Raw genomic sequence first — 22,179 nt, forward strand, 5'->3', positions numbered from 1 at the left:
ATGGAGTCAAGCTTCTGCCCCATGCGGCATTGTAGGGACAATTGTGTTGCTGGGTGTTGTGTATATAGGGACAGGCAGCATGGGTAAGCTCAAGTACTTTCTAAACAAAGATTCTCAGCATTGACTGACTGCGCAGCGATTGTTCCTCACATGTGTAAGCTTTCTCTGCAATCATATTGATCTTCTTGTTATTGTAAGCCATTTCTTTCTCTCTCTCTCTTCTCCTTTTCCTCTCTTATTTTCCCTTAAACGTAATTGTATTGTATTGTATTTCCTGTGTAATTATCTGGTTAGGTAGTCTATGTTATATTGTAGTGTATCATTTGTACTGTGATTCCTTTTGCAAGTATAATAGTTATAATACATATAATAGGTTTTGGACCCTAAGCCCAGGTATCTGTGTATTCCTTATAGTGTTAAGTAATCTCTGAGCGTCGGTGACGCTCAAACAGCTTGTGAGTTAATCAGGTTACACCAGGTTGCATTTACACGTTATCACCACACTAAGGTTTACTGTATATTTCGTTGTTAAAGGTATAGATATAAAGGTTTAACGTTGTAAGCGTCTGCACCGCTGGTGATCTCCTCGTGGTCCCGAGCGTCCGCTACGTTATAGCGAATCATTACGTTAGTCGGCAGCCAATAGCGTGCCTGCCTGTGATCTCTGGGCCGTAAGCGAACGTGACGCTTGAGCGTCTCGACTACGGTTGAGCGATCGTTACGCAACTTGCGTACCCTTACGGTACTTCTTACGTAGATAGCGTACAGTGTTCTTAGACCTCTTAAAGTGTTTTATATACGATAAATATTTAGCTTTATCAATTGGGGGCCGTCCAGTCCTTCACATATCTGCACTAGGTAATATCAGCAGACATTATCCATCAGCAAAGGGCGGGAGGTTGTATCCCTCGTAGTGCTGACGGGATAAGCGTCTGCTTCGCTTAGGTAAAGGGTGCTGAAGGAATCCGGGAACCGGAGGTAAGAGCAAAACGCTAGTGTCTTTTAAAACTGTTTATTTTTCTGTCTTGCACGCACACATATATATCTGCATTTGCTTTTCATTTGTGTATTTTCGTATGTCACTCTCCTGTTTGCCAGTTTATAGTTGATAAACGTGCTGAGAGAGATTTGCCGCTATTTCAATAGTTTGAGTAAAGGTAATATAGTTAAAGTGTAGACAAACACACAGTTTTTGCCTGGGAGATAAGGCGAAGTCAGTGTGGTGTGTGGTAGATGATCAAGGATCATCTACATTGATAAAAGTATAAATTGTGTTACGGTGGATCTTTGCTTTGCGTACACGTGTCTCTAACAAAGACTTGCGTACGCAATCCAAAGGCCGACGCACGCAGCGTATATTACGCAACGGAGCGTCTGGGTACGCCCACGTAACTCAAACAACAGGCGATAAGTAGCGCAACGCGGTAAATAACGCAAAGCGATAAATAGCACAAATTGATTTCAGCTTTCCAAAACTTAGTTTAAATACCTTACTTTACTGCAACACCTCTGGGGAGAGCTATCAGACTACGGGAAATGATTTTTTTCTGATCAGAAAACTATAAGAATGATAGTGGGTTGAAAACGGTATGAGTGTATTGAATCCCGCTTTGTGGACTTTGTGATCTATGTGATAAAACGGTATTGAATCCCGCTTTGTGGACTTTGTGATCTGTGTGATCTATGAGCACGGCCTGAAGTGAAAACGTGCAACAGAGTGTGATAAAGTTTTCGTTGTATTACGCTCTGGCCAATGATCCTACCATTTATGGGCAACAAGTGTCTATAAGTGGTACGATTGGACCGCACGGTTGTATGTGTGACCAATAACGCAACGTGATATGAGGTCGTATATCCATGCGTAAATCTTGCCCTCATACGTGTTGTAGGGAGCACATGCAAGCGTGATTTGTGTAAAGAAAAAGGAAGGGAATTTTCTCAGGAAAATCTCTAAAGATAGGGCCTGCAACGGCTACACGTGTCTGCTAGAAGGCGGACCGGAGATACCCGGAGCAGAAGAAGTTCAGTGGAAGAGCTTTAAGGATTTCCAACGAAGTTCTGTGTTTGGTGCATTTTAGGAAGTTTTTCTGTGTTAGAAAGGTCCACAATGGCAGCCAAGTGCACAATACAGAGACGGTCGGAGGTCAGGATTCAGACTCCAGAGGCTTGCAGACCCCGAGGGTCTGCTCGGTTAGTAATGTGGAGGAGGTATGGTCCCCACACTGAGACCTTTTGTGATGAATGGACACGAATGACTGCGGGGGATAAGGCATCATTTCCCGGGATAGGTAGTTTTGACTTAGAGGTGTTGCATAATTTAAGGCGGAGGATCGGTCTCATAAAATCCTGGAAACAACGAGTTAAAAAAATGATGATTGTTTGCAGATATGGCTACAGGAAAGTGACATGCAGAGAAATGTAACTTACATACCTAACTTTCATCTTGAGAGGAGAGACATGGCAATGGAGGGGATTATGGTTGCGGAGAAAAGCACAAGGGTGAACAATAAAAACGCTCTTAGCAACTGTAGTATAGATGATAAGAATAAGTGTAATAAATGTAACAAAGATAATTGTAATACTGTTGAATGTACAACTATTAACCCATGCAAGTCGCACCCCATGTCAAACTTTCCCCAGGAACACCAACAAGAAAGTGAGCCCAGAACGATGTCGGCACCTCTTCCAGAAGCCATCACACAAGACATCCAGGTGGACGCGACCCAATCAGTAAAGACTGTAATCAAACCCCCTAATGGAGGGTCAGGTGAGGTCGTGTCCACAGGTACGTATGGTATTATACATTACGCACAAACAAATGTACCTCATATTGTAGAATCAATTCAGAATGACGTTACTGGACTTAATCCTGTCAGGGTAATTGCAGTACCAAATGGGAAAACTGACTCTTCAGGAGTCACCCCCGTCAGGAACATCGCCATGTACTGCCCCTTTTCCCGAACAGAATTAAGAACAATTCTGTCTGAATTTCCTGATCCCAGGAAAGACTTAGTTGCTTGTCAAAGATACATTAGAGTGCTAGGACATACTGCAGAGCCAAATAACAAAGATTGGAGGACAGTTTTGAGGGCATGTTTACCCCCCGATGTTGATTCATTGAAATTTATCGCTGATTGTAAGCTAGATGAGGAAGTGCCACTAACAAACGAGTATAACCAAGATAATGTAAAAAGAATCAATCTACAGTTGAAAGAATATTTTCCCACAGTAGTAAAATGGAATAAAATCTTTACAATAAAACAAAAAGAAGGTGAATCCGCATCAGAGTATTTTCACCGGGCTCTGCAGGATATGGCTAGGTACACGGGTATAGATGACATTGACACTAACGTACACCACAGAGAGGTAGCTGTGTCTGTATTAATGGACAGCTTAAAAGACACACTAAAAATCAGGGTACAAACCTCCATACCTCACTGGAGAGGCATCTCGGTGGCTGCATTAAGAGAGTCCGCTATCGAGCATGACCGCAATATCCAAAGAACCAGGGAAGCGCAGGGAGAACGGTTGATGGCGATGAGCATCCGAGCGTTTGAGGAGGCATCAAATCAACCAAGACCTCAGGTCATTGACACTTGGAGGAAACCAAGGATTTGTTATAATTGTAGAAGAGAAGGGCATTATGCCAGCAACTGTAATAACCCACATGAAGTCAGACCCCCTAGACCAAGAAATGAGCAAAGTTATAACACACAAAATTATAATCAGGGATCATATAGGAAAAATTTTGGCCCACACCCATAATGTGCAGTCAGGAAAGGTGATCATTAGGACTGATGGTAAGCCTGAGGTTATAGTTAATAAATTGGGAGGTCATTCCCTGAAAACACAGGAATGACCGGGTGAAACGTTGTAAATGTATCTGTGAAATGTTTCGTTTTCTCTCTCCCCATCTCTGACGATTATTGGTAGGATTCAAACATTGCATACATACTTGGTCTTTGCAGAAGTCTACCAAACCCCAGCATGACCTATCCGCACCAATGTATTCTGGCCAGATACAGACAATGGAATATGGAAGTAGTGGGGGGAGGGACTGCGCAAGGAAACCATTGGACATGTAGATATGACAGCCTGATGATCTGACAGTGTTTTGAAATGTTTGAAAAATGTTTTTTTTTTTTTTTTCTCTTTTCCTATTGATGGCTATTGTTGATTTAAGTAATATACACATGCACATAAATTGTTCTCTCTCTTTGTTTTTTTTGCTGTTGTTGTTTTCTCTCTCTTCTCACTCATGCTTTCATGTTTTAAAGATGGTATGTCACCCATCAGTTAGACAAATGGTAATGCAAGATTTTTGCTCCTTACAGAAAGATCGCTGGTTTGGAGGGAATATTGCATCACCAGAATGTTCGTTTGGAAGACTGAGAGACAGCACCTTTGAGAAGACAGCAGAACAAGAAGAACAACAAGACGAGAGAACTAATTATCGTAACAAGTTTCTCTCCCCCTCAAACTGATTTTCTGTACCCCCATTACAAATTTCTTCTTTTCTCCTCCTGTAAGATGGATTTGCCCCAAGAGACTGTGATCTGGATTTTCCTGTTGACCATGATGTTGACCAGAGCAGTCTGTTCCGGGGAGAGTATCAGTGAGGTCGTGAAAGGATCCAGAAAGGTCCTGATGATAAAGATGGAGGTGTAAATTTCCAATAGCAACCCAATCACCAAGCAAAGGCGAGTACCGGAAACGATCTAGCAGCCATGTTATTTGTAAACATTTTTCTTTTAAGGATTATTAGCTGAAGAAAACTGTATCTGTAGGCTCTGTGATAATGTCATTGAGGATGGGTGTATTAAGAAATGCCAATCCAGTTTTAATATCCATATGGACCGGCATCCCTTGAGTGACTATCACTCTTTAGTGGGTAGTGTGCTTAATAAAACAGATTGTTGGGTATGCTCTCAAGTACCTCAAGGTCACAGAAAATCAGGGCTAGTACCATTTCCTTTAACGTTAGGGGAGGTACTTGAGTTAAATGGTGGGAGACCGGTGGACCGGAGGTTTAATATCTCCAGCCCTCCTAGTTTGAAGCTCCACCAATACCATGTGGATAGGTCCCTATTATGTTTCAACATCTCCAATCCCCGAAAGCCGGGAAATTGGGAAGTGTCATGGAGTAACCAAACCATGACCTTTTCGCATAGAGCAGATAGAATGCCTACAGATACAGAGCTTGTACGCCACATAGCCGGTAGAGGAAAATCTTTCCGGTATAGGTATACCTTAGGAAATAGGATTACTAGAGTTGGAGAGGTATCACCAGGATACTGTGCACATATCGTACAACCTGATACGTGTACTAAGCAGATGGAAGAATTAGGGTTAGGAGATTTCACATGGAAGGTGTGTAATATGGTTATGTCCTACTCCGTCCCATATGTTCTCCCCGATGATGCATATTTCATATGCGGGAGAAAGGCGTACAAGTGGCTTGCCCCAAACTCTGAAGGATTGTGTTATATTGGAAAAGTACTGCCTGAAGTAATGACTGTATCACATGACAAAATGAAAGACATACACCGTGGTGCCCAAGCTCCTTATACTCACACCCATTACGAGCACGTTGTTAAAAGGCACCTGATAGAGAAGACAGAGCATCCGGCCTCTGATCTGATAAGTGAATCCACCGGGATTCAATTCTTAATCGCGTTAGATTTCACCCGCACCGCTAGAGGAGTGCTGAATTATAAATACATATCGGCGCTCGCAAATTTGTTAGATAATATCACTGAAATGTATGATGATACGTTTAGGTATACTGGAAGAGAACTTCAGGCTTACAAAACAGAACTGGTACAGCATAGAATGGTTCTCAATTACCTCACAGCAGTGACAGGCGGATATTGTGTCACACTGGCAACACAATACGGCGTGAAATGTTGCACATATATTACGAATAGCACCGAGGATCCGGTCGAGGTCATAGACCAAAAGATGGACGATATTCTCCAATTGAAGTGGGAATATCGCCGAAAACACAATCTCACTCTTGCTGCTGTAGGTAATGAGCTGACTGGTTGGGTGTCATGGTTGAACCCGCGAAATTGGTTCTCCGGTTTAGGAGACTGGGCTCAAGGAGTCATAATGGATGTTGGGAAGTTTCTCCTATGTATCTTAGGTGTTGTCATATCAATTGGCTTGATATTTAGATGCGGTCAGGCTTTAATGAAGTGCAAACAAAGTACAAGAGTGATGAGTTTGAGGAGTGAGGAAACTGTAATTAACCTGGATTTGATCTATGACCCAACGATAGAAACAATGATGTAATGAAAATGCGATTATACGGTCCGTTTCTTTCACCTGTTTTTCCGTTTGCTCCAAGGTAACAAGACCCACTTGGACGAGGAATTTGACGAGACGATATACAGACAACGGATTGACCAAAGAAGAAGTTTTGACCACTTTAGATACGGACATTTGATGAACTTTGCCATGGATCCCCAGTTTCCCTAGAATTCTTAAACTTACGCTAGCCCAACATTTTTTGTAAATCTATTGGCATTGACAAAGCTTTTTGCTCGCACCTAATGGGCAAAACAGCGCAAAGAAGACGACTTTCAACTGATACCGAACAAAACTTCAACCGACAGATGTACATTAACCTTACATAGAATACCACTGCATTTTCCATAAGTGTTCTTTATCTTCATCTCTACAACCCTCAGGTAATGACACACATAGTCGATAGGGAACACAGGCACAGATATCAGCAACCACATACCTCCCCCATTCATGTATCATCAACTAAAATGTCCTCCCCCATTTTGTTGCAACCAAAAGCCGAAACGAGCTCGGTAGAGTTTGACAGCCCATCCACAGACCCTTAATACGGGATAAGAAGGAATTCAAATGTATACTTCGCAATACCTCGAAGCTTGATTTAAAACACGTACGGCACGATGATACATGACCCCCCAAACATGGATTCATACATACATACTTCTGCTATCTCACTAGGTCATACCTTTTTCCCACCTTCTTCTCTCCTCCCTTACCCAATCATAGAAATGTATTTACATATGACATATATTTTTCTCTTTTTGAAATGTTTTAGGAAGTGGCAGTTATTGGTGACTGCCAAAGGGTGGACTGTCAAAGTCAAAAAAATATTACATAGAGAGAGCATACAAACCACACACATTTAAGTCGCTATACTTGCAAATATGCGCAGCGAGGACAGCAATATATGGAAACACACGCATTTGCTCGGACATGGCACGGAGATGGATTCGACACTTATTTCATACAGTACATAATTATAATAATATCAAGCACCAGACATCATGTTTGGTATTAAAACAACCAGCTCAATGCGTAGATTGATTTGATACTTGTTATTAAGTTGTGGGACATTGTAGCCGATAGATATGATTGAATGTATAAAAGCTAAAATCACTTTGTTGGGAACAATGGATGATCAAGCAAATCCTTTACTAAGATTTTCAGGGCTGAACCTGATTAGCATATACAAAGGAGAGAGAGAGACCCCTCCCCTAGGAACAGACACACAGGAGGATAGTTCCTGTCTGGGGGGGGTTGGGGTAAGTGTTGCTGGTTGCCACAGAGAGCAGATGTGATGTGGGTGCACTCAGAACAGAGGTCTCAGAAGCATGGCTGGATCATCGCCAGGCATAAAAGGCTAAGTATCATAATCTCAATATCTCATGGCTTATTGGCATAGAGTAGTTTTAAATGTGTGTTTTGTGGTGGGGTAGTTGTGGAATGATGGGTAAGCATAGAGTGGTTGGTTTGGAGAAACAAATGGCTTGGGGATGGTGAGGCTTGCGCAGCTGTGTGAATGTAACCTGTTTGTGCCCTGTGAAGTATTTAGATTGTTTGGAATTGTAAAATCAGAACATATGCGTTGTTTTGAGGCTTGGACATTTTGGAATAAATGGAGTCTTGTGTTTTCTGCTATGTGATTGTGGTGTAGTAGAGAGTGCCATGTGTTTGGGCCTGCAAATCTAAAATGGCTGCTGCCGGGTATTTTCCCCTCCCCCTTTCAGCCATGTGGTGTAGTCTTTGGAATCAAGTGGAGTTTTCCCAAAATGGAGTCAAGCTTCTGCCCCATGCGGCATTGTAGGGACAATTGTGTTGCTTGGTGTTGTGTATATAGGGACAGGCAGCATGGGTAAGCTCAAGTACTTTCTAAACAAAGATTCTCAGCATTGACTGACTGCGCAGCGATTGTTCCTCACATGTGTAAGCTTTCTCTGCAATCATATTGATCTTCTTGTTATTGTAAGCCATTTCTTTCTCTCTCTCTCTTCTCCTTTTCCTCTCTTATTTTCCCTTAAACGTAATTGTATTGTATTGTATTTCCTGTGTAATTATCTGGTTAGGTAGTCTATGTTATATTGTAGTGTATCATTTGTACTGTGATTCCTTTTGCAAGTATAATAGTTATAATACATATAATAGGTTTTGGACCCTAAGCCCAGGTATCTGTGCATTCCTTATAGTGTTAAGTAATCTCTGAGCGTCGGTGACGCTCAAACAGCTTGTGAGTTAATCAGGTTACACCAGGTTGCATTTACACGTTATCACCACACTAAGGTTTACTGTATATTTCGTTGTTAAAGGTATAGATATAAAGGTTTAACGTTGTAAGCGTCTGCACCGCTGGTGATCTCCTCGTGGTCCCGAGCGTCCGCTACGTTATAGCGAATCATTACGTTAGTCGGCAGCCAATAGCGTGCCTGCCTGTGATCTCTGGGCCGTAAGCGAACGTGACGCTTGAGCGTCTCGACTACGGTTGAGCGATCGTTACGCAACTTGCGTACCCTTACGGTACTTCTTACGTAGATAGCGTACAGTGTTCTTAGACCTCTTAAAGTGTTTTATATACGATAAATATTTAGCTTTATCACATCTCATGGTAAGGCTCCTGTCTATTCTTCATGACAGCTACTCTCTGGTCCAGTGCACTGATTGAAGACTCAGATCCACACACACGGCAAACTTGGTAGAAGAAGCTGCTACCACTGGGCATGTGCAGCAGCTCTGCTCTGTCCCATACACTGCACAATGTGGCGGCAGCTCTAGCAATCATATTATGTACCATTGCTATTGTCATAATTTGAGCCACTTGCCAAGAGCAACTGCATTTGCCTATACACTCAGACATAGAAATATAGAATTTGATGACAGATAAGAACCGCTTGGCCCATCGATCTGCCCCTTGTTTAACCATATTATTACCTCAAACCCTATTTTATCCTAATTTCTTTGTAAGGATGTCCTTATGTCTATCCGATGCATATTTAAATTGTTCTGCTGTCTTGGCCTCTACCACCTCGGCTAAGAGGCTATTCCACTCCTCACTTCTCTCACAAGTGCTGCTTCAGCTGGTAGTGATATCACACCACTTTCCATCTTTGGCAGTGTGATAGAACAGTCGTTGGCCCATTAGGTCCCTTAATACAGATCATCTACCACCTGAGTAGTTACACACAGAATTAGCTGCCTGGGAGCTGCAGGAGCCTAACAGTGGGGTCCACAGCACTGCACCGACAGATCATCATATGTGCAGTGCGGCGGCCAGTCTCGGTCTGCTGCACACTATTTATCTAGATCCACAGATTTACAAACATTACCGCCCTGTGACTCCCTTCTAATTTTGAGCACTCTACCAATTTAACTGGGACCCCCCTTTGGACCACTGTACCATCATTTCTGTATTTTGTTTACAGCTATCAATCAATGCGACACATTTATGGTATACCTAAGAGGCTGAGTACACACAAGCAGACACAGGTTTCTCTCCCAGTCATATGTGGTTTTGATAAATTCAGGATATCCTTAAGACCTGCTATTAAGTTGTTCATTTATTTGGTGGCTTTGCACTATTGTCACTTGACTGCATATTAGCCCTGATGCGATTTCAGATGGTAAAAATGGATATCGCGATTAATGACCAATGGTGATTATCGCGGTATCCAATTAGAGACCATTTTTATAGGCCGCAATTGGATCCGCAATCGCACGAAAACACATGGGATCGGGGTTAAGTCTCCTAAATAGCAGAATCTGCAATCCTTTCTATCTCATGCTGGGAGCAGCCCTGCACAGGGCAAGGCCTCCCAGCATGCTGACCGCCCCGCCCAGCGGCTGTGACCGCAATTTATTTGTGGTTGAAGCAGCTGTTGACGACCCCCTACCTTCGCAGCCTGGCTGCGAAGGCAGGCACGCCACTGCCCTTTCTATCCTTCGGATCGGCTGCCTGTGATGTCACGTAGCCTCCCTGAAAACAGCGCCTCCCCTTTCGTATTGTCCCGCCCCCGCAAACACCGTGTTGTCAACCCGCGAACGCATCTGCCTGTCAATAAGGCAGAAGCATTCACAGCCATTGCGATCTAATCACATTGATCGGGCGCGCATGCGCAGGACAGGACCTGCGCTTTGGTGGCTAATAGGGCAAATTGCGGTGAATAAGACCCTATGTGTCTTTTTTTGAATAGAGTCATTTGTGATATCAACAATGGTAGTGTAATGTAAAAATGTTTAATTGTATTTTTGAGAACTTTTTTATACTAAAAATGTGTAATTTACAGAAACAAGTTGATCAATTTGATTGCCTGTATTAGCGCTGCTTCCTTTATACATTGGTTTACATTTAGGAGCCAGCAGTTTTATAACAAATAGACAAAGTGAGTCACGCAAATATTTTTAGGGGTGTGGGATGCAAGTTGGCAGGCAGTAAAGCAGCCTAGCTAACAATGGGTAGCATGCAGTACAATTACCACAAATATTATAAGTCATCACAAATCTATCATGCCAGCCTGTGCCCCATCACACTTATGTCACCTGACTCTCCCCTCTCTCCAGTGCTCATTGTGTTCCTGATGATTACAGCTCGCTGGCAGAGTATTGCAGCACAATGTGCTGTCACTAGCACCAGAAATGTGAAAAACTACTTTTAGGATTTGTGAAGAAATAGGTGTCAGTTGTGTTAGGATACCATTACTGTAGGTTGTACTGTACTTGTTGGGAACAAGGTCTAATGGTTCCTGAGTGATACCAGGGTGACCTGCCAGTACTAGGCAGGCCACAGATAAAAGTACTTGCGATTATATTGTAGTTTAGTGCTAATAAAGACTGAAGGCAAATGTGTAGTAATACAAAACATTTCTCTTACGTCCTAGAGGATGCTGGGGACTCAGTAAGGACCATGGGGAATAGACGGGCTACGAGGGAGACATGGGCACTTTAAGAAAGACTTTAGATCTGGTGTGCACTGGTTCCTCCCTCTATGCCCCTCCTCCAGACCTCAGTTTGATACTGTGCCCAGAGGAGATTGGTGCACTACAGGGAGCTCTCCTGAGCTTCCTGACAGAAAGTATATTTGTTAGGTTTTATATTTTCATGGAGCCTGCTGGCAACAGACTCCCTGCATCAAGGGACTGAGGGGAGAAAAGCAGACCTACTTCTGTGAGTTTCAAGGCTCTGCTTCTTAGGCTACTGTACACCATTTTTCAAATGGACTTGCTAATTGACACCACACTCATCTACAGATTTCCCCCTCCGGCCGGAGAAGGGAACGCAGCAGTATTCACCACAGACAGACAGAGCGCTCACGTGACATCGCACGTGACGCGCCAACCCGGAAGCAGCGGACGGGACACGCAGACGGAGGAGACGGAGGAAACCGGCGGCCGCTGGGCAGCGCGCGGACCGAAGGAGACGGAGGGCACCAAGGAAGAGGACTGAGAGCCTGAGGTGGGGAAGGAAGAGACTCATTCACCGGCGGCAGGCCAAGACCTGCCCCCGGCGGTAAGTGAAAGACACTCAGCCCACGACCCCATACCTCAGTGCTGCACATGAAAGGGTACTGACAGGCGGGACGCCGCACTGATCACACACCCCAAGTACTGCATTAAGACACAGCTTCAGAGGGAACATAGGCATTCACCACTCCTATGGTAAAGGTGACCCGCAGGGTACACCTGACATTTACCTGAGCTGGGGTTCATTTTGGTATACCATTAGGAAGGTATACTTTGCAAAGGGTAGTCTGCAGGACACACCTGACAGCGGTGAACGAAGGACAATTAAGAACTAATAACACATCAAAAGGAGGTTACTGATAAAACAGCAGCCTGCATACTGCATCAGAACATTGTACACACAATAAAGTGAGTGTTAAACACCCCTCCTAGATTATCATTGTCTTATATACACATCCATAAGAAAGCAAAATCAAACACATATATACACATTTAGATCTCACCCATTCCGCAACACCTCTTTTCTCATCTCTCCATTCCACTCATGAGCGCGCTGACCATTTCCAGCAAAATTACTGTACACCATTAGCTACAGAGGGAGTCAGAACACAGGTCTCACCCTGGAGTTCGTCCCGGAGCCGCGCCGCCGTTCTCCTCACAGAGCCGGAAGATAGAAGCCGGGTGAGTATGAGAAGAAAAAGAAGACTTCAGAGGCGGCAGAAGACTTCATGATCTTCACTGAGGTAACGCACAGCAGTGCAGCTGTGCGCCATTGCTCCCACACACCTCACACACGGCAGTCACTGTAAGGGTGCAGGGCGCAGGGGAGGCGCCCTGGGCAGCAATATAAACCTCATTTCTGGCAAAAGAGATATATATACAGCTAGGCACTGTATATATAAAGAGCCCCCGCCAGTTTTTATTATATTTAAGCGGGACAGACGCCCGCCGCCGAGGGTGCGGGGCTTCTCCCTCAGCACTCACCAGCGCCATTTTCTCCACAGCACAGCTGAGAGGAAGTTCCCCGGACTCTCCCCTGCTTATCCACGGTGAAAGGGGGTTTCAGAGAAGAGGGGGGGGGGGCACATAATTGGCAGCAAATAATAGTATTACAGCGCTACTGGGTAAACACACTGTGTGTTTTTCCTGGGGTATTAGCGCTGGGTGTGTGCTGGCATACTCTCTTTCTGTCTCTCCAAAGGGCCTTGTGGGGGAACTGTCTTCAGATAAGAGGATTCCCTGAGTGTGTGGTGTGTCAGTACGTGTGTGTTGACATGTCTGAGGTAAAAGGCTGTTATGCACACCAGTGCCAGCAGGAATGTACTGGTGTCTGAACGGAGAGGGATGCAAAACAAATGAACTAGCAGACAGACTGGGGAATATGACATTACATACACAGAAGGTGATAGGGTAACAAAATAAACACAAATTGAACAGAGAAGCCCAAAGGCTAAGAAACTGGGTGTCTCCCTAGTATTAGGAATGCTCAGATGGAAAGAAGCGAGATGTTGTGATTTAATACGTAGAGAACCCGAAATGCTGTTGCTAAGGGCAACAGCAAAACCCTAAAGGGTTACCAACGGGTGTGGCAGTAAACTCCTTGGTCAGAGATGGAATAATAGACACAAGGAGAGTCTCCACAATCCTAGTCTTCACTTGCAGTGCACTGGTTCAGCTTACTGCCACTAAACTGACACCTGAACACCTTGCACAGTGAGAAAGGATTTTGGCAGGCAAGTCTGAGAATACAGCCGCAAACCTGCTAGGTTCACAGAGTAGCAAAAGAACCCCAGCAGGTTAAACGACTGACTCCAGTCTTACTGCTAGGTCTGGATTGGCAGAGTGTAATACCAAATCCCAAGGCCTATTTGCAGTAAGCAACAAACAAATACAAAGTTTACACAGTACTAGCTAGCTTTCAGGAACTGACTAACCAACAAAGATTCAGCAGCATCTGCCTAACCTGAGAAGAGGGTTTATAAAGCAGGTGCTGTCCACGCCCCACTCAGACCTCACAGACTGTGAGCACAAAAACCAGCACCGGATCCCCTGCCGTGCACAGAGCCTGTAACCACTGCACAGCAAAAGACCCAAACCGGAGTATCAGCTACGCTCAGGTTACTCCGCTAGCACTTGTCTCCCGGTTGCCATGATGACGTGGCAGCACAGAGCAGGAGACCCTAACAAAGGCTCTTCTAAGGAGGAGATGGAGCAAATGTGTGTGTGTGGTGTCTCCGTCGACAACGCCGACACCTGACTGGATATGTGGAATTAAGTGCTGAGGTAAATTGTATATTTATTGCACAAAAGATTAGAGAACAGACAGGGAATCTACCCATGTCTATCCCTATGTCGCAGGGACCTTCAGAGTCTCAAAACGCCCACTATCCTAAATAATAGACACTGATACCGACACGGAGTCTGACTCCAGTGACGACTACGATGATGCAAAGTTACAGCCAAAACTGGCAGAAAAGTATTCAATATATGATTATTGTAATAAAAGATGTTTTGCATATCACTGATGACCCATCTGTCCCTGACACGAGGGTACACATGTTTAAGGGGAAGAAAGCTGAGATAACATTTCCCCCCTCTCATGAACCAAATGAATTGTGTGAAAAAGAGCTGGAATCTGCAGTTTCCCAAAAGAATTCTCATGGCGTATCCTTTTCCTGCTAGGGCCAGGATACGATGGGAATCCTCCCCTAGGGTGGACAAGGTTACCCAAAAGGTAGCGCTGACATACCAAGATACAGCTACCCTCAGGGATCCTGCAGATAGCATTCAGAAAAGTACTTTGAAGTCCATTTACACACATTCTGGTACACTACTCAGACCGGCGATTGTGTCGGCAGGGGTTTATAGCGCTGTAGCAGCGTGGACAGATACCTTATCAGCGGAGATTGAAACCCTAGATAAGGATACCATGTTATTGACCCTAGGATATATAAAAGATGCTTTCTTATATATAAGACATGCTCAAAGAGACATTGGTCTCCTGGGTTCTAGAGTCAACGCTATGTCGATTTCTGCTACACGTGTCCTGTGGAACATGCAATGGACAGGTGATGCCGACTAAAAGAGGCATATGGAGGTTTTACCTTATATTCCCTCACAGCCTAAGAAAGCACGATATTATCAAATGCAGTCCTTTCGGTCGCAGAAAAACAAGAAAGTACGAGGAGTGTCCTTTCTTACCAGAGGTAAGGGCGCAGGGCACAGCTAGTTCCCAGGAACAGAAGTTCTCCCCGGCCTCTACTAAATCCACCGCATGACGCTGGGGCTCCGCTAAGGGAGTCCGCCCCAGTGGGAGCACGTCTTCGACTCTTCAGCCACATCTGAGTTCACTCACAGGTGGATCCCTGGGCAATAGAAATTGTTTCTCAGGGTTTCAAGCTGGAATTCGAAGAGGTGCCTCCTCGCCGGTTTTCCTTATCGGCCCTACCTGCTTCTCCCCCAGAAAGGGAGATAATATTAAATACAATTCACACATTGTATCTCCAACAGGTGGTGCTCAAGGTTCCCCTCCTTCAACAAGGAAGGGGATATTACTCAACCTTGGCTGTAGTCCCGAAACCGGACGGTTCGGTCAGACCTATTTTAAAATTAAAATCTCTGAACCTATACTTGAAAAGGTTCAATTTCAAGGTGAAATCGCTCAGAGCGATCATCGCCAGCCTGGAAGGGGGGGATTTTATGGTGTATCTAGACATAAAGGCTGCATACCTTCATGTTCCCATTTATCCACCCCATCAGGCGTACCTGAGAATTACGATACAGTATTGTCATTACCAATTTCAGGGTAATTGGCGGAAATGATGGTGCTCCTATCCAAGCAAGGAGTCACAATTATCCCATACTTGGACGATCTCCTAATAAGGGCGAGATCAAAAGAGCAGTTGTTGAACAGCGTGTCACTTTTGCTGAAGGTGTCACAGCAACTCGACTGGATTCTCAATATCCCGAAGTCACAGTTGGTTCCTATGACTCGTCTGCCCTTCTTGGGTATGATTCTGAATACGGACCATAAATGGGTTTATCTTCTGATAGAGAAGGCCCAGGAACTAAAGACTCTTGTAAAAAACCTATTAAAGCCAAAACAGGTGTCAGTGCATCACTGCACTCGGGTCCTGGGAAAGATGGTGGCATCTTACGGGGCCATTCCCTTCGGCAGGTTCTATGCAAGGACTTTCCAATGGGATCTACGGAACAAGTGGTCCGGATCACATCTACAGATTCATCAGTTAATCACCCCGTCCCCTAGGGCCAGGGTGTTTCACCTATGGTGGCTGCAGAGTGCTCACCTTCTGCAGGGTCGCAGGTTCGCCATCCAGGACTGGATTATGGTAGCCACGGACGCGAGCCTCCGAGGTGGGGGAGCAGTCACACATGGAAGAAACTTCAAAGGTCTTTGGGTCAAGTCAAAAAACTTGTATTCAAATCCACATCCTGGAGCTGAGGGCCATATACAACGCCCTTCGGCAAGCAGAAACATTGCTTCGCGACCTACCGGTTCTGATCCAGTCAGACAACATCACCGCAGTTGGTCATGTAAACCGCCAAGGCGGCACATTTAGCAGAGTGGAAATGGCAGAAGCCACCAGGATTCTCCGCTGGGCGGAAAATCATGTAAGCGCATTTTCAGCAGTTCATTCCGGGAGTGGACAACTGAGAAGCAGACTTCCTCAGCAAACATGACCTGCATCCAAGAGAGGACTTCTTTAGGAAGCCTTCGCACAGATTGCAAGTCAGTGGGAACTGCCACAGATATTGCACCAGGTCAAGAGACCCTCAGGCAGTAGCTGTAGATGCCCTAGTGACACCGTGGGTGTTCCAGTCGGTTTATGTATTTCCCCCTCTTCCTCTCATACCCAAGGTGTTGAGAATGGTAGGAGGGAGAGGAATGAGAACAATCCTCATTGTTCCTGATTGGCCACGAAGGACCTGGTATCTGGATCTGCAGGAAATGCTCACAGAAGATCAGTGGCTTCTTCCTCTAAGACAGGACCGGTTGCAACAGGGGCCATGTCTATTCCAAGACTTACCGCGGCTGCGTTGGAAGACATGGCGGTTGAACGCCGGATCCTAGCGGATAAGGGTATTCCGGATGAGGTCATTCCTACGCTAATAAAGGCTAGGAAGGACATGACATCTAAACATTATCACCGTATATGGCGAAAATATGTTTCTTGGTGTGAGGCCAGGAATGCTCCTACGGAAGAATTCCATCTGGGCCGTTTCCTTCACTTCCTGCAAACTGGAGTGAATTTCGGCCTAAAATTAGGATCTATTAAGGTTCAGATTTCAGCCTTACCCATTTTCTTTCAAAAGGAATTGGCCTCTCTCCCTGAAGTACAAACTTTTGTGAAGGGAGTACTGCATATTCAGCCTCCTTTTGTACCTCCGGTGACGCCTTGGGACCTTAACGTGGTGTTAAGTTTCATTAAGTCACACTGGTTTGAACCACTTAAAACGGTGTAGTTGAAAAATCTCGCTTGGAAGGTGGTCATGTTATTAGCCTTGGCCTCGGCTAGGAGAGTGTCGGAATTAGCGGCTTTAACACATAAAAGCCCCTATCTGGTTTTCAATATGGATAGAGCGGAATTGCGGACCCGTTCTCAATTCCTGCCAAAAGTGATTTCATCCTTTCATATGAACTATTGTGGTGCCTGTGGCTACGCGTGACTTGGAGGATCACGAGTTCCTTGATGTGGTCAGGGCTTTGAAAATTTACGTGGCCAGATCGGCTACAGTCAGAAAAACAGAAGCACTGTTTGTCATGTATGCAACCAACAAGATTGGTGCCCCTGCTTCAAAGTAGACTATTGCTCGCTGGATCTGTAACACGATTCAGCAGGCGCATTCTATGGCGGGATTGCCGTTACCTAAATCGGTCAAGGCCCATTCCACTAAGAAGGTGGGCTCTTCTTGGGCGGCTGCCAGAGGGGTCTCGGCGCTACAGCTGTGCCGAGCTACTACTTGGTCGGGTTCAAACTCCTTTGCAAAGTTCTATAAGTTTGATACCCTGGCTGAAGAGGAACTCCTGTTTGCTCAATCGGTGCTGCAGAGTCATCCGCACTCTCCCGCCCGTTTGGGAGCTTTGGTATAATCCCCATGGTCCTTACAGAGTCCCCAGCATCCTCTAGGACGCAAAAGAAAATAAAATTTTAAACCTACCGGTAAACATTTTTCTCGTAGTCCGTAGAGGATGCTGGGCGCCCGTCCCAAGTGCGGACTACTTCTGCAAGACTTGTATATAGTTATTGCTTAAATAAGGGTTATGTTATAGTCTCATCGGTCTTGGACTGATGCTATGTCGTTTTCATACTGTTAACTGGATAGTATATCACAAGTTATACGGTGTGATTGGTGTGGCTGGTATGAATCTTGCCCTTGGATTAACAAAAATCCTTTCCTCGTACTGTCCGTCTCCTCTGGGCACAGTTTCTCTAACTGAGGTCTGGAGGAGGGGCATAGAGGGAGGAGCCAGTGCACACCAGATCTAAAGTCTTTCTTAAAGTGCCCATGTCTCCTGCGGAGCCCGTCTATTCCCCATGGTCCTTACGGAGTCCCCAGCATCCTCTACGGACTACGAGAAAAAGATTTACCGGTAGGTTTAAAATCTTATTTTTTACTCAGTATTCGCTACAATACAGAATAACAGTTCATATGTACATCTGTCTGTGACAGTGACATCCATTTCTGTGAACCTATGCTGGACACCTATATATAGTTAGGCCGCTTACCATACTATTCCTTTAATCCGGGACACACATGAATTACACAGGTTCTGTGGCTGATTAAAACCAGGTGAAATTCTGGCTCCAAGTGAGTCAGCCACAGAACCTGTATAACTCAGGAGTGTCCCTGTTAAAGGAATAGTATGGTAAGAGTATCTATAGTAATCAATTGTTCTCTATGTACTGCAGACTTTTGTGCCTTCGGGGCGTATTTATTAAATAACACCCAAATGTTAAGAATCCCCCAGATGTATCATTGAGGTATCGCAGAAGATATCTGCCACTGTCCCCCTATTTCTGATTACAAATCCAGCCCCTGCAGGTGTAGCCCCGCCAGATAAAGCCACCCGAAGATGGCATTAGGCCAGTGGTTCTCAAACTGTGTGCCGTGGCACCGTGGGGTTCCTCAGGGTACTTGCAGGGGTGCCCTGGGTTGGTGGTCCAGGACCAAATGAAATTATTTACGGTCATTGTAATAGGCAAAACCAGTGCTTGTGCTTCCAATGATAAAATATGTAGACAAACAGAAGTGAATCTTATCCCTCACCTCATAACTGAACCTAAGGATGACCTATAAATGCAATATACTTAATTTAATATTTTATCTGAATTTCTCAATAACAAACTTTTAGCCTAGGGGTGCCGCAAAAAAAATTTTTATACTCTAGGGCATTGTGATTCAAAAAAGTTTGGGAACCACTGCAGTATATGTTTTTTATTTGTTTTTGTTTAGGGAGAGGGATCTTGTTGTATTACTTTTAAATGGATATCAAACTATTACAAGATCTTTCTCACATAGGGTATTCAATTAGGGCCCTTTTATTGCCTAGGCGAAAAAACTTCACTTTTCACTACTTTTTAGGAGGAATGGGGATCCACCCTATTCAATAGCAGGGCTGTTTTTTTCGCCTAGGCGAAAAATTCAGCAGGAGCAAAAAAACGTGGATCGGCGACTCCACGTTTTTTCGCACCTGCGCTGGCAGATATAGCATGTGCAGAGAGAGTTAGATTTGGGTGGGTTATTTTGTTTCTGTGCAGGGTAAATACTGTCTGCTTTATTTTTACACTGCAAATTAGACTGCAGATTGAACACACCCCACCCAAATCTAACTCTCTCTGCACATGTTATATCTGCCTCCCCTGCAGTGCACATGGTTTTGCCCAATTGCTAACAAAAATCCTGCTGCGATCAACTCAGAATTACCCCCATATCCCAATACACAGTGCTCTCTCTCACCATTATCTATAGCTAGGACAGTCACTTTGTACAGAGTTTGGTTAACATAAGGGGACTCTCTGTCCAGCTCTTTTATTGTTGTAATTACTCCAGTATTTTCATCCACTGTCACAAAGCCGCCTGGATCTTCTGCTATTTTATATCTGTCAAGTAAGAGAGAATTAGTGGTTATCAGCATTTAACTCCTCGTGAACTTATTAGGATTCAAGCAGGTTTATAAAGCTAGCCCTCATTGACAAAATGAGTCCATTCTATGGTTTACTGCATACAAGTTGGACTAAACAATGAAACATAGAAACATAGAATTTGACGGCAGATAAGAACCACTTGGCCCATCTAGTCTGCCCCTTTTTTATTTTATCCTTTAGGCAATCTCAACCCTTTTTTAATCTTGATTCTTTGTAAGGATATTCATATGCCTGTCCCAAGCATGTTTAAATTGCCCTACAGTCTTAGCCACTACCACCTCTGATGGGAGGCTATTCCACTTATCCACTACCCTTTCTGTGAAGTAATTTTTCCTTAAATTTCCCCTGAACCTCCCCCCCTCCAGTCTCAATGTATGCCCTCGAGTTCTAATACTTCTTTTCCTTTGAAGAATGTTTCCCTCCTGAACTTTGTTAAGACCCTTTATATATTTGAAAGTTTCTATCATGTCTCCCCTTTCCCTTCTCTCCTCCAAACTATACATGTTAAGATCTTTTAGCCTTTCCGGGTAAGTTTTGTGATGTAGGCCATGCACCATTTTAGTTGCCCTTCTTTGTACACTCTCTAATGTATTTATATCCTTCTGGAGATAGGGTCTCCAGAACTGGACACAGTATTCCAGATGGGGCCTTACCAATGACCTATACAGTGGCATTATCACTTCTTTTTTCCTGCTACTGATTCCTCTCCCTATGCAACCAAGCATCTGACTTGCCTTTCTCATTGCTTTGTTGCATTGCTTTCCTGCCTTCAAGTCACTTGAAATAGTGACTCCTAAATCTCTTTCCTCCTCAGTAGTTTCCATTATAGTACCCTTGATACTATACTTAGCCTTTGGGTTTTTGAGACCCAAGTGCATGATTTTGCATTTTTTAGCATTAAACTGTAGTTGCCACGTTCTTGACCATTTCTCAAGCCTACCTAGGTCATCAATCATTTGTTTGACCCCTCCCGGTGTGTCTACCCTGTTGCATATCTTTGTATCATCTGCAAAAAGGCATATCTTCCCTTCAATACCATCTGCAATGTCACCAACAAAGATATTAAAGAGAACTGGACCAAGTACAGATCCCTGGGGTACTCCACTGGTAACATTTCCCTCCATAGATTGCACTCCATTAACTACAACTGTCTGTTTCCTATCCTGCAACCAGGTTCTTATCCATTTCACTAATTTATAATCCACCCCCAGGCTTTCAAGTTTATTTAGCAGTCTGTGATGTGGGACAGTGTCAAATGCCTTACTAAAGTCTAGATATGCTACATCTACAGTTCCCCCTTGATCTATTATTTTCATCACAGAGTCAAAAAAGTCAATAAGATTTGTTTGGCATGATCTCCCACCAGTAAATCCATGCTGTTTTGGATCCTGTAAGTTGTTTGATTTAAGATATTCCACTACTCTTTCTTTTAATAGTTTTTCCATTACTTTCCCTACTACTGATGTAAGGCTTACTGGTCTGTAGTTACTTGCTTCTTCCTTGCTTCCACTTTTGTGCAGTGGAACTACATTTGCTCTTTTCCAGTCCTCTGGAATATCACCTGTATTTAGTGACTGGTTAAATAATTCTGTTAAAGGTGTAACCAGGACATCTTTTAGCTCTTTGAGTATCCTTGGGTGTATCCCATCTGGTCCCATTGATTTATCCACTTTTAGTTTTGAAAGTTCTGTTAGGACCTTCTCCTCTGTAAATGTATTTTCATCTACCTTATTTTTATGAATGTCCTTGCAATTTAACTGTGGCCCCATCCCTTCTTCTGTAGTAAATACTGAGCAAAAATAATTATTTAGGTGATCTGCTATTGCCTTGTCTCCCTCCACCAAATGCCCACTCTCTGTCTTAAGTCTTATTATTCCTCCATTTGATTTTCTCCTTTCACTTATATACTTAAAAAAAGTTTTGCCCCCTTTATCTACTGACTGGGCCATTTTCTCCTCAGCTTCTGCCTTTGCACGTCTGATCACTTTCTTAGCATCCTTCCGTCTGTCCAGATACTCCTCTTTGTCGTTATTATTTTGAGTCTGTTTGTATTTCCTAAAAGCCATCTTTTTTGCTTTCACACTAGTTGATACTACTTTTGTGAACCACACTGGCTTCCTTTTCCTGGTGCTTTTCCTAACCATTTTGATACAAAGGTCTGTTACACTTAGTAATGCACTTTTAATTTTTTTCCACCTCTCCTGCACCCCTTCCAAGTTTCTCCAGTCTGCCAATGAATCACTTAAACATCTCCCCAT

The 22,179-nt window shown here is 44.1% G+C and overlaps 1 protein-coding gene across 2 annotated transcripts in view; it reads right to left on the reverse strand.

The window, feature by feature from the left end:
• LOC135055367 (cadherin-like protein 26) overlaps nucleotides 1–22,179 on the reverse strand; it is a 235,248-nt gene that overhangs the window by 40,546 nt on the left and 172,523 nt on the right. For both annotated transcript variants that reach the window (XM_063959336.1, XM_063959335.1), the window contains exon 10: nucleotides 19,734–19,876. In XM_063959336.1, the coding sequence (XP_063815406.1) occupies nucleotides 19,734–19,876 (143 nt within the window). The remainder of the gene's footprint in view (nucleotides 1–19,733; nucleotides 19,877–22,179) is intronic.

The sequence above is a fragment of the Pseudophryne corroboree genome, chromosome 3 (genome assembly GCF_028390025.1).
Source record: "Pseudophryne corroboree isolate aPseCor3 chromosome 3, aPseCor3.hap2, whole genome shotgun sequence".
Classification (NCBI taxonomy): domain Eukaryota; kingdom Metazoa; phylum Chordata; class Amphibia; order Anura; family Myobatrachidae; genus Pseudophryne; species Pseudophryne corroboree.